Source organism: Somniosus microcephalus, chromosome 10 (genome assembly GCF_052327205.1).
Source record: "Somniosus microcephalus isolate GS21.2 chromosome 10, FLI_Smic_1.0, whole genome shotgun sequence".
Classification (NCBI taxonomy): Eukaryota; Metazoa; Chordata; class Chondrichthyes; order Squaliformes; family Somniosidae; genus Somniosus; species Somniosus microcephalus.
In genome coordinates, this window is record NC_140996.1 from 125,108,430 (window position 1) to 125,126,905 (window position 18,476).

At 42.5% G+C, this 18,476-nt stretch overlaps 1 protein-coding gene across 3 annotated transcripts in view; it reads right to left on the minus strand.

Annotated features, from left to right (window-relative positions):
- LOC147111685 (protocadherin Fat 3-like) overlaps nt 1-18,476 on the minus strand; it is a 1,117,094-nt gene that overhangs the window by 189,430 nt on the left and 909,188 nt on the right. For all 3 annotated transcript variants that reach the window (XM_085998792.1, XM_085998793.1, XM_085998790.1), the window contains one exon: nt 12,066-16,148. In XM_085998792.1, coding sequence (XP_085854918.1) covers nt 12,066-16,148 — 4,083 coding nt within the window. The remainder of the gene's footprint in view (nt 1-12,065; nt 16,149-18,476) is intronic.

Sequence of the window (18,476 nt, forward strand, 5' to 3'; positions counted from 1 at the left end):
TGGGGGTCAGTGTGCCATGAGCCGGGCTTTTAGGCGTGCAGGGGGCTAAAATCCTGAATTCGGGGGTCCCGACACCATCCCGCCCAAAACCCGCCTCCATGTAAGTTTCAAAGGAGGCGGGTACCCACCCCGCACTGAGACCCGCCGACCCGAGGCGGGAAGGGATTAGTGCCAAATAACTGCCTGTTAACAGGTCGTTAACAGGCAGTTTTTAGCCTAATCCCTGTTATGTTCATAAATAAATAGATGTTTTCATTATGAACAGCTAGCTTGAGCTAGTCATTTATTCAGTCATGTGGATTAGTGTACAGGCATCCATCTTGACTACTGCCTTGTGGGTAGCCCCTTACTAAACATACAGCTCCACCTAGTGTACCATTCTAGAATGACATGTTACTGATCATTACATCCCCCTTCCTTAGAGGTTAAACAAAATCAATATCAATCAATCATAACGGCATAAACAGCTTCACAACAGTCAACACATTTTCAAAGCTTTACTTTATGAACTCTAAGCTTTTCATTCTTTTTATTATAGTTTTCTTTGTACAGAAAGATTAAGTCTATCAGGCTTTTTTACTTCACGTGTGGATCTTCTCAGCACGGGTAAGTCTGATGTGTTTTCATGAGAGCCTGTATGTGTGTTTGTGTTAGATTGTTCTGGTGGTGAATGACAAGATTCAGTTGTGGCATTGTCATCGATTTGCTCTTGGATAGTTTCTTGTGTTTTCAGGAGGGAACGGCGGTTCCTTCTGAGAATCTGTCCTTCCTCAGTTCTAACAGTGTATGACCTTGGTCCTACTTCCTCAAGAACTGTAGCTTTCCTGTTCCATGCATCTGGATCCTCAATCCTGACAACATCATCCCTTGTCAATGGTTTCAGAGTTTTGGATGACTTGTCATGATGTGATTTCTGTTTCAGCTTTAACAGTTGAAGTCTCTGTCTTAGTTCCTTACTCTGCTTTACTTTTGCACAGCAGGGTAGCGTGGTGCGCAACTTGTGACCCATTAGGAGCTCAGCAGGTGAAGAACCACAGTCTAAAGGGGGGGCTCGGTAGCTCAGCAGAGCGAGATAAGGATCGGACTTGCTTTCTGTTGCTTTCTTCGGTAGCTGTTTGAGAACTTGAACACCTTTCTCTGCCTTACCATTCGACTGAGCATACAGAGGACTGGATGTGATGTGTTGAAAGTCATAATGTGCTGCAAACTGTTGCCACTCCTTACAGTTGAAGCATGGACCATTGTCGCTAACGGCAATCCTGGGAATTCCATGTCTGGCGAAGATGGATTTAACATGCATTATGACACTGCTTGCTGATGTGCTTGAGAGCAGCGCCATCTCAGGATAGTTAGAATAGTAGTCAATCACTAATAGATAGTCTTTACCATTCAAATGAAAAAGTCCATACCAACCTTTTGCCATGGTGCTGTTGGTAAGTCAGCTACTTTCATTGGTTCCTTTGCTTGTTTGTTTTGGTGTTTCTGACATGTCTCACATATGCCTATCATGTTCTCAATGTCCTTATTTATGCCAGGCCAATAAACAGTCTCTCTTGCTCTCCTTTTGCATTTTTCAATTCTGAGGTGTCCCTCATGAATCCTTTTGAGCATGTCTTGACGTAGAGCCTGTGGAATGACTACTCTGTTCTGTTTTAGTAATAGTCCACTTGCGACACTCAACTCTGACCTGATGTGATAGTACTTTGGACAGGAACCTTTTGGCCAACCATGATGAATGTTCTCTATTATTGTTTGTAACACTGTATCTTTTACTGTTTCTTCTGCTATTTGCTTTGATTTTGTGTCTGACACGGGCAGCGCAGCAGTGACCATACTCACATGAACATCCACGTCTTCCTCAGTAGAGTTCACATGACTCATTGTGGGTGCTCGTGATAGTGCATCTGTTAACACTATGTATTTGCCTGGTGTGTAGATCAGTTCAAAGTCATATCTTTGCAGCTTCATCATGAGTCGTTGAATCCTTGGAGACATCTCATTCAGATTTTTTTTTATGATGGCAACCAGTGGGCAGTGGTCTGTCTCAACTGTGAAGGTAGGACGTTCATATATGTAGCCATGGAACTTTTCTAGTCCAACTACCAAGCCTAGACATTCCTTTTCAATCTGGGCGTATCGACACTCAGAATCAGTCATAGACCTGGAGGCATAGGCAACAGGCTTCCAGTCTTCACCCTCTGCTTGTAGCAAGACCGCACCTAGGCCATCTTTTGATGCATCCGTTGACACTTTGATTCTCTTTGTTGGGTCAAAGAAGGTGAGTACAGGTGTGGTTGTCAGCACTGTTTTGAGGTTCATCCACTCTTGTTCATGTCTTTCTGTCCATGCGAACTCATTTGTTTTATGTAGCAGGTCTCGCAGACAGGCTGTCTTGGCTGACAAGTTAGGAATGAACTTTCCAATGAAGTTTATCATCCCCATGATGAGTAGCACTCCTTTTTTGTCAGTGGGTCGGGGCATGTTGAGTATGGCGTTTACTTTTTCCATATCTGGCTCTATTCCTTTACCAGATAGATTATCTCCTAGGAAAGTGACTTCCTGGACGCCAAACTGACACTTGGCTTTGTTGAGCTTCAGTCCATTCCGGCGTATGCTCTGTAGCACTTTAGTCAGTCTCTCATTGTGTTCTTTCAGTGTGGAGCCCCAGATGATGATGTCATCAACATAGAGCCGAACTCCTTCCAGACCTTCAATTATGTGTTCCATCGCTCTATGAAAGATTTTAGGTGCAGATATTATCCCGAAAGGCATTCTGAGGAAACAATACCTGCCAAATGGTGTGTTGAAGGTACAGTATTTGGTGCTCTCTTCATCCAGTTTTAGTTGCCAAAATCCTTGTGAGGCATTGAGCTTTGTGAAGTATCTGGCACCTGACATTTCACTGGTGATTTCTTCTCGCTTGGGAATCTGGTAGTGTTCACGTTTTATGTTTGCATTTAAGTCCTTTGGATCCATGCATACTCTTAGATCATTGTTCTTTTTCTTTACACATATCATGGAGTTAACCCAGTCTGTTGGCTCTTCGACTTTCCTGATGACTCCTAGTGTGGTCATTCTGTCCAGTTCTTTCTTGAGCCGGTCACGCAGGGGTGCTGCAACTCTCTGTGGAGCATGTACCACTGGCTGAGCATCCTCCTTTAGCTGGATCTTGTAAGTGAATGGTAGAACTCCAAATCCTTTGAAGACATCCTGGAAATTACTCACTACAGAATCCACTGCGTCATCTGGTCTGCTTATGGCACAGTTTATACGGTAGACTCTCTTGACCAGTTCTAAGTCCTCACAAGCTTTGTCACCTAATAGTGAATCAAGTCCTTCAGCCACAACAGAAAACATGAGATGATGCACTTTGTCTTTGACTGTCACTTTAAGTCTGCATACACCTAAGCTATCTATTTTCTGTCCAGTATAGTTCTTCAGTAGTCCTGACTTTTTCTGTATTTTGGGCTTTTCTTTCATATTTTTAATGTCACTCATACTGATTAAGTTTGCTTTTGCCCCAGTGTCTAGTTTCAATGTAACTAATGCTCCATTTACCTGCAGTGGCATCATCCATTTGTCCTCTTTTACTGCATTAACTTTATGTTCAGCATTGTCCATTCCTGAGGGCTGCACATTTTCTGTATCCTTTTCGATATTGTCACATGACGCCATTCCTACAAAAAATGTCTCACTTAAATCAGTGTCCTCAATCATTTTGACTTGTTGCCCTTTCTTTGTTTTTACTTTTGAAAAGCATTGTTTGGCAAAGTGATTCTTTCCATTACATTTTGTGCACATTTTTCCAAACGCTGGGCATTGTCTTGACTGGTGCTGGGGACCACAGCGTTTACAATTAAAAGTTCCATCCTCCGATTGCTTTGCATTTCTGTTCTGCCCATGTTTCTTCCCCTTGCAGAACGCTGCACCGACAGCAGCACAGTCACTCATTACAGTCGCATTATTATTAATTTCACTGAAAGTCTTCGCGTGCTTCTGAGCTAGCTCACTGGCATGGCATATTTTCACAGCATCCTCCAATGTTAGTTCGGTTTCTCTCAACAAACGTTCCCTGACTTTTTTATCATGAATACCAAACACAATCTGGTCACGAATCATGGATGATTTCAGTTCAGAGAAATTACATGTCTGTGCTTTCAGTTTCAGATCGCTCACAAAGCTATCAAAAGTCTCATTTTGCTGCTGTGTCCGTGAACAGAACACGTACCTCTCATAGGTCTCGTTCTTTTTGGGAGAACAATGTGTATCAAACTTCTTTAGCACATCGTCCATTTTTTCCTCTGTCCTCCTCTTGTTCAAATACAAACATATTAAATACCTCTATCGCCTGCAGGCCTGCAACCATGAGCAGTAACGCTATTTTCCTTGCATCTGGCATCGTACCGAACCTGATGGCGGCAATGTAGAGTTCGAATTGTTGTTTGAAAGTCCGCCAACTGCAGTCGCCATTCCCCGTGAGTTTCAAACTCTCCGGTGGCTTCAAATTCTCCATGTCGCGTTTCACAATATTCAGCAGATATTACCACTTCTGGTACCATGTTATGTTCATAAATAAATAGACGTTTTCATTATGAACAGCTAGCTTGAGTTAGTCATTTATTCAGCCATGTGGACTAGTGTACAGGCATCCATCTTGACTACTGCCTTGTGGGTAGCCCCTTACTAAACATACAGCTCCACCTAGTGTACCATTCTAGAATGACATGTTACTGATCATTACAATCCCTATTTTGAAGGTTGTCGTGTGGGATTCCTGACGGCTCCAAACCACGCCAGGTTAGAGGAGTCGGGCCGTCGGGTTGAAGGACTTGGAGGGGTCAAGATGTCGGTGTTCAGGTGAGTGATGGGTGCATGAGTGCAAAGGTAAGTGTGTTTGGTGTGTCTAAAGTGTGTAAAGAAGTTTAAATTACCTGTACTTACCTTTACAGCCTTCCTTCCTCTAGGCTTCGGGAGTCCATCATTCAGCCGGCACAGAAAGCAGAATGGCTGCGATATGTCAAAAGTGACAGCCTGCAGCTTTCTGTGCCGGTGAGATTTCTAACTGAGTCTGCGTAGAAGGACTCAGGTTAGGAGTAAGACTGTCAGTGTTTGACAGCTTCAAGCAGCTGTGAAACACTGATATTTCATCTGTCAACACGTCTTGACAGATGAAATTTCAGTCTGTGACATCACCTGTTGCCGGGTGGCCCTTAATTGGCCTGCTGAGCCTGCTGGGCAGGCTCAACAAGGTCAATCAAGTGAAAATCGCATGGATTGGCTGCATCTCGATGGAGGCGGGACTAGAACCCAAATGTTGTAGTCCCGCCTCCTTCCCGACTTCTGAATGAAAATCCAGCCCATGATGTGCATTTGGTGTACAACCATGGCTGGCACATCATGATGCTGAATGCCTGGTATTCTGGTAGCAGTCAGGATGCCTTCAACCTGTGCCAGTCTGCTGCGCCAGCAATCTTCCAGCCACCATGTCGAAGCCGAGGGTGGCTGCTCGGTGGCAAGAGCTATCCGCTCTACACCTGGCTGATGACTCCCCTTTGCAACCCCACCACTCATGGCCAGCAATCATATTGTGGCAGCATGGCTGTAAGCGGGGCACTAACGGTTACCGTCGCCACTAACCTCCCGCTGAATTTCGCGAGAGGCGTTAGCGGCGCCGCGCCCAGGTGCTAGTTACTTTGCGCCCCGTTAGCGCCCTTTTAGGGCACTAACGGGAGGCGCAAATCAACCGAATTTTTCCCCCATGATCTTTTGCGCCAATTTTGGGGGATTGCACAGAGAAAAACAATGCACGAGCAGAAACTCCACGCCCTACTTCCTTGAAAAAAAAAATCCTAATTTTATTGGTGAATCAGTCTGCTTATTTGTACTTACCAGATTAGACTTAATTTTACCTTTAAATTAAATCAGTTGGTGGTTAGACACTTATTAGCTACATAATAACATACTGTCAGATGATTTCAAATGCAGCTCATTTCCAACCACTATTGTGCAGGCAATGAACAGAGGGCAGGAATTATTTCACTGATTATGCACCAAAGCTTGACTGCTAATAGTCTTATTATATATTCTTTCTCGGGATGTGGGAGGTAGTGACAGGGCCAGCATTGCCAATCCCTAGCTGCCCTGAAAAGATGGTGCTGAGCCTTCTTCTTGAACCACTGCAGTTATTCTTTGTAGTGGTTTGATACAACCGAGTGGCCACGTCACAGAGCGGTTAAGAGTCAACCACATTGCTGTGGGACTGGAGTCACATATAGGCCAGACCAGATAAGGCTGGTAGGCTTCTTTCCCTAAAGGACATTAGTAAACCAGTTTGGGTTTTTATGACAATCCAACAAGTTCATGATCATTTTTACAGTTTATTTTTTAATTTCCATAGTTTTTCAGGCTGATTCACACTCTCTGGTTTCTTAGTCCACGCCTCTGGATTATTAGTGCAGTAACATAACCATTATACTAGCGTACCCCACATTTGCATCCTCACAATGAATTTAAACTAGTAGTGGTGTGACTTTGAAATGAAAGCTTAAGACAGAACAACTAAGCCACATTGTGAAGTACTGCTTGGAATGTCTGGGGATTGATCCCCACTTACACTTAACCATATACTTGGATTTATGCTTCGAGGCAGAACCAAAACCTGAAATCTCTTCACAAATGGCAGAATTGAGGGACATATTCGCAGTCAGAACAGCTTTCCAGGAGAAAAGGTGGTCACATTGAATACTTATGTTGAGCAAGGTTCAAACTTTCGGAAGTCATGTGACAATGAAGTACAGTGAAGACAGGTGCTGTGCACGCTGAGCAATTCTTTTTAATTTTGACGTCTGCTCACAAGATAATCAATAATATTAATTAAATACAATGGCATGTGGGATTATTTACAATTTAGGGATATGCAATAGAACTAATTATGGCATGATAGTTCAGGAGAACAATTAAATGAAGTATTTGAATTCGAAAAAATGTAACAAAAGTTAGAAACAGATATATATTAGACTTAGTTAAAATAATAATAGAAAGGAGAATAGGAGAAAAGTGAATAGAAAAACAGTAAAATTATTAGCATTTATTTCAGTTCAATAGGATTAATATTTCAGCAATAAATCTATTCCGAATGGTTTAAATTGCATTATTACTGTAACATTTGCTATGGTTTTAGCATTGTGGTGTGCAGGCTAAAAACTAACTGGAATTCCCTGGGCCAGTTTGCAGTCTAAGGGTTTGTAATAAGTAGTGAAATCTGGCATAAATACAAATTGTAAAGAAAAATCATCAATTGTCACATATGGTTAGTCGTGACCATAAGGTCACAATTCAGACTTGCAGCTGAGTTAAGCTGCCACCTATCTATAGATCACCTGACATCAGTCCCAATGGTAGCCACTATAGACTTGATTTCCTCCACAGCAGTAAGTAAACTGTAAAACCCGTCAGCTGGTAACATAAGTAATAGGGGAAGACCAATTTTTTAGATATGAATGGTGGTGGACAATTAAACAAATATCAGAGGAGGAGGCTCCATGAACTTCCCCATCCCCAATGATGATGGAGCTGAGCACGTGAGTGGAAAAGCCAAGGCTTTTTGTAAACATATTCTGCCAGAAATGCTGAGTGGATAATATATCTCGGCCTCCTCCTGAAGGCCCCACCATCACCGAAGTCAGTCTTCAGCCAATTTGATTCACTCCATTTGATATCTAGAAGCGGCTGAGAGCACTGGATACAGCAAAGGTTATGGCCTCCCAACAACATCCCGGCTGTCGTGCTGAAGACTTGTGCTCCAGAACTAGCCACACCTCTAGCCAAGCTGTTCAACTACAGCTACAACACTGACATCTAACCGACAATGTGGAAAATTGCCCAGATATGTCCTGTCCACAAAAAATAGGAGAAATCCAATCTGGCCAATTACCACCCTATTAGCTTACTCTCAACCATCAGCAAAGTGATGGAAGGTGTCGTCGACAGTGTAATCAAGCAGCACTTACTCACCAATAACCTGCTCACCGATGTTCAGTTTGGGTTCTGCCAGGACCACTCAGCTCCAGACCTCATTACAGTCTTGGTCCAAACATGGACAAAAGAGCCGAATTCCAGAGGTGAGGTGAAAGTGACTGCCCTTGATATCAAGGCAGCATCTGCCAATGGGAATCATGGGGAAAACTCTCCACTGACTGGAGTCATACTTAGCACAAAGGAAGGTGGTTGTGGTTGTTGGAGGCCAATCATCTCAGCCCCAGAACATCGCTGCAGGAGTTCCTCATGGCAGTGTACTAGGCCCAGCCATCTTCAGCTGCTTCATCAATGACCTTCTCTCCATCATAGGGTCAGAAGTGGGGAGGTTCGCTGATGGATTGCACAGTGTTCAGTTCCATTTGTAACTCCTCAGATAATGAAGCAGTCCGTGCCTGGATGCAGCAAGACCTGGACGACATTCAGGCTTGGGCTGATAAGTGGCAAGTAACATTCGTGCCACACAAAGTGCCAGGCAATAACTATCTCCAAAAAGAGAGTCTAACCACCGTCCCTTGAAATTTAACACCATTGTCATTGCCGAATCACCCAGCATCAACATCCTGGAGGATAATCATTGACCAGAAACCTAACTGGACCAGCCACATAAATACTGTGGCTGCAAGAGCAGGTCAGAGGCTGGGTATTCTGCAGCGAGCGCCTCAACTCCTGACTCCCGAAAGCCTTTCCACAATCTACACATGGCACAAGTCAGGAATGTGATGAAATATTCTTCACTTGCCTGGATGAGTGCAGCTACAACAACACTCAAGAAGCTCGACATCCCGAAAAAGTAGCCCGCTTGATTGGCATCCCATCCACCACCTTAAACATTCACTCCCTCCAGCACCAGTGCACCGTGGCTGCAGTGTGCACCATCTACAAGATGCACTGCAGCAACTCACCAAGGCTTCTTCGGCAGCACCTCCCAAACCCGCGACCTCTACCACCTAAAAGGATAAGGGCAGCAGGTGTATGAGAACACTGCCACCTCCAAGTCACACCCAACCTGACTTGGAAATATATCGCCATTCCTTCATCATCGCCGGGTCGAAATCCTGGAACTCCCTCCCTAACAGCACTGTGGGAGTACCTTCGCCACACGGACTGCAGCAGTTCAAGAAGGTGGCTCACCACCACCTTCTCAAGGGCAATTAGGGATGGGCAATATATGCTGGCCTGCCAGTGATGCCCACATCCCATGAATGAATAAAAAAAAATGAAACTACTTAGTTTTACATTGAGTGTGTTTGTTACTAAAATATATCTAGCTTCAAGGTAAAATATATATAATGGCATGTATCTACGGCATATTGACAAGATACCAAATAGTGTCATGGCAGTAAACATCATACCACTAAATGGAGTATCTTCCAGTTCAATTAAAAGACCAATAAAATTTCCTATATGTAAATAAACTTTATTTATACTGACAACAAATCAATTAGAAATGTTATGATTTTAGTGTAGCACATAGTCAATGCTTATCTGAAAAGATGCTTTTTAGGTATTAAAGACACTCAGCCGACATGCTCCAAACACCAAAATGCTTCACCCAGTGAAATGTTACATATTGGCACAGTATGTTTCATTCGCTAGAGGGTAACAATAGCAGATGGTACCATCCCAGCTGTGGTTTCTGTCAGGCTTTAACAACCTCATCAATGTTCTCTCCAGGGAAGAAGTTATGTTTATTTCTCCAATAGAGGAATCATAAGTCAAAATTCTCCAAAGGACAACTCAGTCTTACATGTAATTGTAGCTGACATGTCAATGCTTCTGCTTTGAGTGGGATAATTCTGTTTTGCTCAAACATACACGTCCCACACACTTATAATGGCTGTCTTAATGTATGACCATGAACTACACTTCTTCTGGTAAACTAAGGATTAGTAAATTAATCTGCTCACAAGTTCTGCATAAGGTCAGAGTTCCAGATTATCATGGAAATTGTGGTATATACACTTAAGTAATATATAAATGAAAGCTACAATGAATGGGGTGCCATTAACAACATGTTTTTCAAACTTCTGCACAGATGGTTTTACTTCGTACATTATTTAAAATTTTAACATAATTTTCAAGTTCTGTTTGCAGGCCAGTTATGGATAAAGCCATACGCCTCATCATAGAATCATACAGCACAAAAGAGGGCCATTTGGCCCAACATGCCTGTGCCGGCTCTTTGAAAGAGCTATCCAATTAGTTCCACTCCGCTGCTCTTTCCCCATATTCCAGAAAATTTTCCCCCACGCAAATATTTATCCAATTCCCTTTTGAAAGTTATTATTGAATCTGTTTCCATCACCCTTTCAGGCAGTGCATTCCAGACCATAACCAATCACTGCATAATTTTTTTCCTCCTCCTGTCACACCTCTGGTTCTTTTGCCAATTACCTTAAATCTGTGTCCTCTGGTTACTGACCCTTCTGCCACTGGAAACAGTTTCTCTTCATTTACTCAATCAAAACCCTTCAATTCTCCCCTTAACCTTCTCTGCTCTAAGAAGAACAAACCCAGTTTCTCTAGTCTCTCCACGTAACTGAAGTCTTTCATCACTGGCACCATTCGAATAAACCTCCTCTGCACCCCCTTCAAGGCCTTGAAATCCTTCCTAAAGTGTGGTGCCCAGAATTCAAAATGTGGTGTCTCATCCATGATACAGTACTGTGTGCAATCAGCACTTATAATCACTTAAAATGTTGAGTCCTAACTGTTAAGTATGAGCTTTGAATGAACAGATGAATGAATGAGCCTGTCAACCTTTTGGAAAAATGTATCAGGGACCTTTTGAATGGTGATGAACATGATGCTCTGACTAATATCACCAAATCATCTCCTGGAGGAAGACATAGCTAGAAAGTTGATTCCACAGGCATAGAAAATACTGTCAGACATCTGTTCAAATCAGGTGAAGCCATTTTGGCATAAATCCAGCATGGCCTCTAACTGAACCTTGGGATGTCAGGATGCACTGCTTCTCTGACACATCCAGGAAATTCAGCCAAGGACAGTGTATATACACTTTCAATTTCCATTTCCTACTCAAATACTGTTATTGATGTGAAATTATCCCTATTTTAACCTTCACAGGTAAACTTTACTCTATGGATAGTACTGGGACTTATAGCAACAGGAACATTCCACATTTAATAAGAGTGGAATATGGCTCAAATGGAGTTCATAGTCCACTAGTGATAGGCATTTATTGTTGTGTGAAACCTATATCAGAAATACAATACTAAACAGTCAAAATTAACTTTTGCAAGGGGTTGAAACTGTGTTGTGCGATATTAGTGATGAACATTAATACTTTTCTTACTGATATGACCCCTCACAAATTCAACTTCAAAAGACTGATATTTAGTCCTCTGCACTAAGTTAAGCAAAACATTACTGACACTTGGAAAATAGGGACCTGTATCTTTTTAATTTAGTCTTTCCTTTTTAACTCCCAGAAAACTATATCAGGATCAATGGTGTTACTAATGGTCTTCGTGAACTGTACAGATTTACTGTAACATTTGTTATCAGATGAAAGATTTGGACAATCCACATACAAGATTTTAATTTTGTGCAAATCTAAATTTGGTAAATACACAGTTCATCCTACTGTCACTGTTAGTGTCATTTGTTAGTTAATTCACTAGACCAAACAGATATAAATTTGAACAATGTATACTCAGAATAGCATTAACTTATATGTAAATTTAAACGTCATTCATGTAAAATATCATGCAAAGTAAGCGTCATGCTAATGCACTTTGCGCACGTAAAAGGAGTATTAAATGACTTCTGAGGCAGCAATAATAAAGCAGTATTACAACTGTGTGAATTAAGTAAATTGGTGTTCGAGGTTGCAAATACAATGGGTAGCATGAGCAGTACTCATTAATTAGTAAATGGGTTATCCCTGAACAGTGGGTTAGCAACCTCATTACCACATACGGACATTATTTTCTAGAGGAATTCCATAATTATCTATTTTGCGCAGTTTTTTACACATGCATTTCAGTGCATTCAGGTCTTACCTGTAATATGATAGCTGACTTGGCGGTTGATTTCAGATGTGTCATCATCTCTTGTGCTAAGAACTGCAACAACCTCTCCAGGTGAATCACTCTCTCTAACAGACCCCCTATATATCTCATTCACAAAATTTGGAGCATTGTCATTTATATCTGTAACAGTTACTTGAACTATTGCTGTTGAAGACAGAGACACAATCTCACCATGGTCCAAAGCTACCACAGTAAAAGTGTAGGTTGGCTGCCTTTCATGGTCAAGATCTTTAAGTGTCCTAATCCAGCCACTGTTACTGTCAATAGCAAATATTTCTGTAACCTCTTCGAGTTCTGACTGAGATGCTGGTAGCATACTGTATAGGACCTGTCCATTGGCTCCTGAATCTTCATCGATTGCTTGGACTTGGATCACTTTGGTTCCTATAGGCATTCCTTCCATTACCACAGCCTCATATGGATTGGTCTGAAAGATAGGTTTGTTGTCATTCAAATCCATAACTTCAATTTTGACATTAGTTGTCAAAATTATGCCAGTTCTCCCATTATGAATTGCGACTGTAACCAAAAACTCATAAAAAGAAGTTGCTTCGTAATCAAGTTTCTTGTCCAATTTTAACACTCCAGTATGTGAATCTATTACAAATACTCCATCCTGGTTATTTTTTGATAATCCACCATTAATTGTACTGAACAGAACAGTCTGGCGAGGCAAAACTTGGATTGTACCAACTATGCTACCTATAGGGGCATCCTCAGGTAGCATGAATGAATAGTGGTGCTGCAAAAAGGCAGGAAAGACTGTTTCAGGAGGAAGTATGTGAAAGTATATAGGAACCAGAACACTCCTCACAGGGACACCACCATCTGAGGCTTTCACAAAGAATGAGAGAATTGTATTTTTTAAATGGTCAAAATTTCCCTTCGTGACAATCCATCCGGTTTCATGGTCAATGTCTATCGCATTTGCTACATAATCTGAATCTTCACTATATAATGAATACAGGATGTTAGCATTTTCTCCTTCATCTGGATCAAAAGCCTCTACTTGGATGATCAATGACCCTTTTGTCACATCTGATTTGACACTTGTCCTGTATTCTGAAGCCATGAACTGTGGAGCGTTGTCATTGTCATCCACCAGTATGACCCTCACAGTGCAGAATGTTGCTCTACCACCGCCATCAACTGCCATCACTGCAATATCAATGTCACTCTCCAGAGGAACTTCCCTGTTTAACTTTTCAGTTACAATAATTTGACCTGCAGAATCAATAGAGAACCGATCTCTTGCAAAGTCATTGACTATAAGGTAGTTAATGTTCCCATATTCTCCAGAATCCCCATCAGTAGCTATCACTTGAGTCACCTTGCTTCCAATGGCAGAGTTCTCTCTTAGCTCCACCACATAAACATTGCTTGAAAACACAGGACTGTATAGATTGGCACCAAGTACCCTGATGTGCACTTGAGCAGTGTTAGTAAAAATGCTGTCTGATACAGAAACATTCAAGTTGTACACGGAGTCCATTCTTTGCTTGCGGTGGTTGGAAAGTGTAATAATCCCTCTCTTGTTGTTCATGACAAAATTCATATGGTCATTACCAGACAGGATGCTGTACTCCAATCTGTCAGCATCAGAGCTATCTGCATCAGATGCCTGCACGCAGGTTACAAAATGACCACGTGGTGCAAGTTCATTCACGTAGGACTCGTACAGAAGCTGGTTAAAAACTGGAGGGCTGTCATTCATATCAGTTACATAAACAATGACTGGGACATCACTACTCATTGGAGGGATGCCATTGTCTGTTGCTCTAGCTATAAAGCTATACTGTTGAATTAGCTCATAGTCCAACATGCGTGATGTTAGAATCAGCCCACTTGTGCTGTCTATATGAAAGTAATCTGTGCTGTTTAAATTGTCTTGGACAATCTGATAGCGTACTAATCTATTGTTTTCAGAGTCTGCATCCACAGCAATAACCTGTAGCACAGGTGTTCCAACCATTGAGGATTCAGAAAGGGTTGCTTCGTACATAGTTCTTTCAAAAACTGGAGGGTTGTCATTAACATCATCTATGGATATATCCACGGTCACCTCAGCTCGAGCACCTGTGAGGGAATCTGTCGCCTTTACAGTCATTTTATAGCTGGATTCAGCTTCATAGTCCAGAGGGCGAATGACACTAATGATCCCTGTATTAAAATTTATATTGAATTGGTTTAAGGAATTTCCATCAGTAATAGTATATATTAGACTTTGACCTTCAGGACTAGTTGCATTGATGCTGAGGATAGGGGTGTGTGGCTGTATATCTTCATTTACTGTTCTTAGATAAAATGGTTTTGCAAAAACAGGCATTGCTTTGTTAACAACTGTGATAGGCAGTTCTACACATGTAGAAAGAGAAGGAGAACCCCCATCTGTTGCAATGACTACAATATCATATTCAACATTGGATAAATCAGATTCAAAAGGTTCTTTTAACGTGACAACACCTGTATATTGGTCAATCTCAAAGTGGCCATGTCCATCTCTAAGGAAGTAAGTTACCTCTCCATTTTCACCCTTGTCACGATCCACAGCTGTGATGTGATATATAAGAGCACCTGGCTCTGCATCAACTTGAACTGCAGCATAATAAGGAAGGCCTACAAATACTGGTGGATTATCATTAATATCTTCAACCTGGACTCTAATGACTACCCGTGCAACACACCAAGGATCATGCTCACGATTTGCTTCCACCACTAACTCGTACAACTCTTGTTCTTCCCTGTCAAATGACACTGGCATTGTTTGCACAATTCCTGAAGTGGATTTAATTGTAAACTTGTCACCAGGATTCAATATTCTGTATTTCAATGGCTCATTAAGCCGGTTACCCACTGCATTTACCACAGCCACTTTTTTTGTCTCTGTGCTGTTCTCCAAGATAGAAGCTGAATAGAAACTTTGAGTGAATCGTAGACCACTGTCGATTGCATCTTTTACTTTTATTTTTACCAGTGCGGTGCTGCTGAACTTCCCGTCAGATACACGAACAGTAAGTCTATAAAGTTCTTCAACAAGTGTGTGATTCTTTACAGTGATCAGCCCACTTCGCAGATCAATCAAAAAACAATTTGCTGTATTTCCATCAGTCAATGTATAAGTTAATTCTGATAATACTTCAAAGTCGGGGTCCGTGGCTGACACAGTGAGAACCTCAACACCACTATATGTTGGCAGGAGAAGAACAGTTTCATACACATCTTGGCTGAACTTTGGTGGTGAGTCATTGATGTCAGTCACATGAATGGTAACCTCTGCTGGAGTTTCAGCTGTGAACTGTGGACTTCCACTGTCTCTGACATGCACTTGGAAATGGAAAACCGGAATTGTTTCATGATCTAGATTTGCTATAGTTCTGACTGCCCCTGTGCTTGAATCAACTGAAAAATATTTCTTTGCCGTAGATTCAACAATTTGATAGACAAGCAATGCATTCTGGTTGCAATCAGCATCAGTGGCTCTTATAACAAGTAGTTTGTTGCCAGAGATTAAAACAGCACTGTTGACTGGAGCAGCCTCACTAATGCTACCTGAGTATTGTGAATGCAGAAATATCGGAGGATTGTCATTTTCATCAACAACATGAATGCTGACTGTAATGTTTGAAGACATTCCTGCCATATTGGTTGCCTGGACGATCAGCTGATAAGAAGAAATGTGTTCATAATCAAGTGCTTTCTGAATAGTAATGACTCCAGAATAAGGGTTAATTGTGAAAACACTCACTGGATTTCCAACTTTTATTTCATAAACGATTGTAGATTGACTCACTGCTGAGATCATAATCACTGAAGTACCAACACTGGCATTTTCATTGACCTCGATCATGTACTCTTTCTGAGGGAACTTGGGCTGTGCGTTGTCCGAGAAAGTCACAGAGATACGTACAATTGCAGTAGAAGAAAGGGCTGGTAAGCCCCGATCAGTCACTTTAACAGTCAAAACATACTGGCCAAGGGATGAAAGGTCAAGTTCTTTAGAAACCGTAATAATCCCCAAAACTGGTTCGATTTTAAAAGTATTCTCATTGTTTCCTGAAAGAGGAGAGAGAATGATCACAAGTAAAAAAACTGTACATATTTTTCCAGATATTAACAGACTCTAAATCACATTTTACTAAAAAGATTGAATGCTCAATTAAAATTGGTATTTTATCTTGATAGTGCAAGCTGTTTTGGCCATTCAAGGTATAGATGTTTTCAAAATAAAATTTCAGAATATACATTTTAAACATTAATATTTGGACTGATTTGTAATCAGTGCAAATCTATGAATTCAGAGAAATTTAATATTTGGGCCCCATCTGCTGTGGCACCATCCGTCCTGGAGGGAAGAGGTAGTTAGCCAGCAGGTGGGAGCAGGATGTCGCAACTAGGGCATCGAAATTGAAAAAGGATATAAGAAGGGCCAAGAGAGAGTATGAGAAAAGATTAACGGGTAACATAAAAGGGAACCCAAAAATCTTTTATAAACATATAAAAAGTAAAGGGATAGTTAAAGGAACGGTGAGGTCAATTAGACACAAAAAAGGACATTTTCTTGTGGAGGCAGAGGGCATGACTGTGCGACTGAATGAGTACTTTGCATCTGTCTTCACAAAAGAGGATGAAGTTAATGTTGCAGTCGAGGAGTGGAGAGTAGAGATATTGGATAGGATAAAAAGGAGGTGCTAAATAAGTTGGCATCACTCAAAGATAACGGGGCAGAAATTTGGATCAGGGGCTTGCCGTGCGTGCAAGCCCCCGATCTGCACTTACCCGACGCGCCTGCCGTTCACCTCCAGGGACGCCTGGAATTCCTTTTTGAAACAGAAGAATCACGGGCAGCGTCTGACGTCACGCCGCCCAGGAGTGCAGCCAGCGCGAAGCCTGTAGCGCGCTGTGCAACTGAGACACGCCCCTTGAGGTCTCAGTTTAATAGGACACGCCCCCAATGTTTCTCACACGCTGCAAAGCATTTTTACATGCAGAGCAGCATTTCAAATAGGTTTTTGGTATATTTATGAAGCTTTTGGTAACTTTTATAAACTTTTAAAAACGTTTACATTATTTTGAAGAATCTGAAGTAGTTTTAAACAGAATTAAAGCAATTTAAAGACTTTTAAAAGCCCTGAAAGAATTTTTTTCATTCCATTTATTTATTTAGCAACGTCGTTGTCATACGTGTCTTCACACTGTTCCCTTTGGGGAACTGTATGAAGTGGTGGAAGGATTTATGGCCGTGATTAACGCTCCTTCCGTGACTGTAACCATCTTTGTACCAGCCATTAGGGTGGTTAGTCCTATGGCGGGAGGGTTTTACGGGCTCCCACAAGCTATACGAGGAGGGGGGGCCACCCACACCCACGGACGCAAATATCCCACTGGATGTCAACCCAGAATTTAGAGCCGGGGCTCCGACTCCACTTGCCGGGACTGTCTGGAGCGGGGTTCGAAACCCTACCCCGTCTGGCCCAGCGGCGGGGATCCTACCGCTACGCCAAAGGCCCACTCCGATTAGCAACGTGAAATGGCTGGAATGAGCACAATTCACGGCATTAAAAGAACTCACAATTGAACTGATGATGACCTCAGCAATCTCCTCAACGAGGTGGAGGCGCAGCGCCTGCTCATCATTGGTAATGAGAAGTCCAAGGCGCCGCAAAAAGGACAGATGATAGCTTGGTCTTTCAAGTGGCAGCATAGGGCTCCAGTCACGGGGAGGGAAAAGGCGCAGGAAACGTATGGGTGTCACCTTTTGCGCGGAGTGGGCCTTTTGCGTAGCGGTAAGCATCCCCGCCGCTGGGCCAGAAGGAGTAGGGTTTCGAACCCCGCTCCAGACAGTCCCGGCAAGTGGAGTCGGAGCTCCAAATAAATTCTGGGTGGACATCCAGCGGGATACTTGCGTCCGCGGGTGTGGGTGGCCCCTCCCCTCAGATGGGTTGTGGGAGCCCGTAAAACCCTCACGCCATAGGACTAACCACCCTAATGGCTGGTATGAAGATGGTTATGGTCATGGAAGGAGCGTTAACGTGGCCAGAATTCCTTCCACCACTTCATACAGTTCCCGAAAGGGAACAGTGTGAGGATACGTACGACGATGACCTCTTGCGCAATGCACCTCCTTGGACCCTCAGTCGCAGATGCGAGGGGGCAAATCGTGCAATTGTTAAATTTTTCATTTTATTGACATGTAAAATGTTGGCCCAGTAATTCCGTTCCAAACGCGTGAGTACGGTCGGGGTACTTACGCGTCTGGCCGGAGGAAATGCCGGTTTTCAGCATGCACAGCGCATGCGGGGAAAATCGGCATTTCCTGTCCTATGAACGAAGGCGTTCAGAGGCAGAACGCGTGCGACTGCACAGGCAGCACGTGCGCAGTAA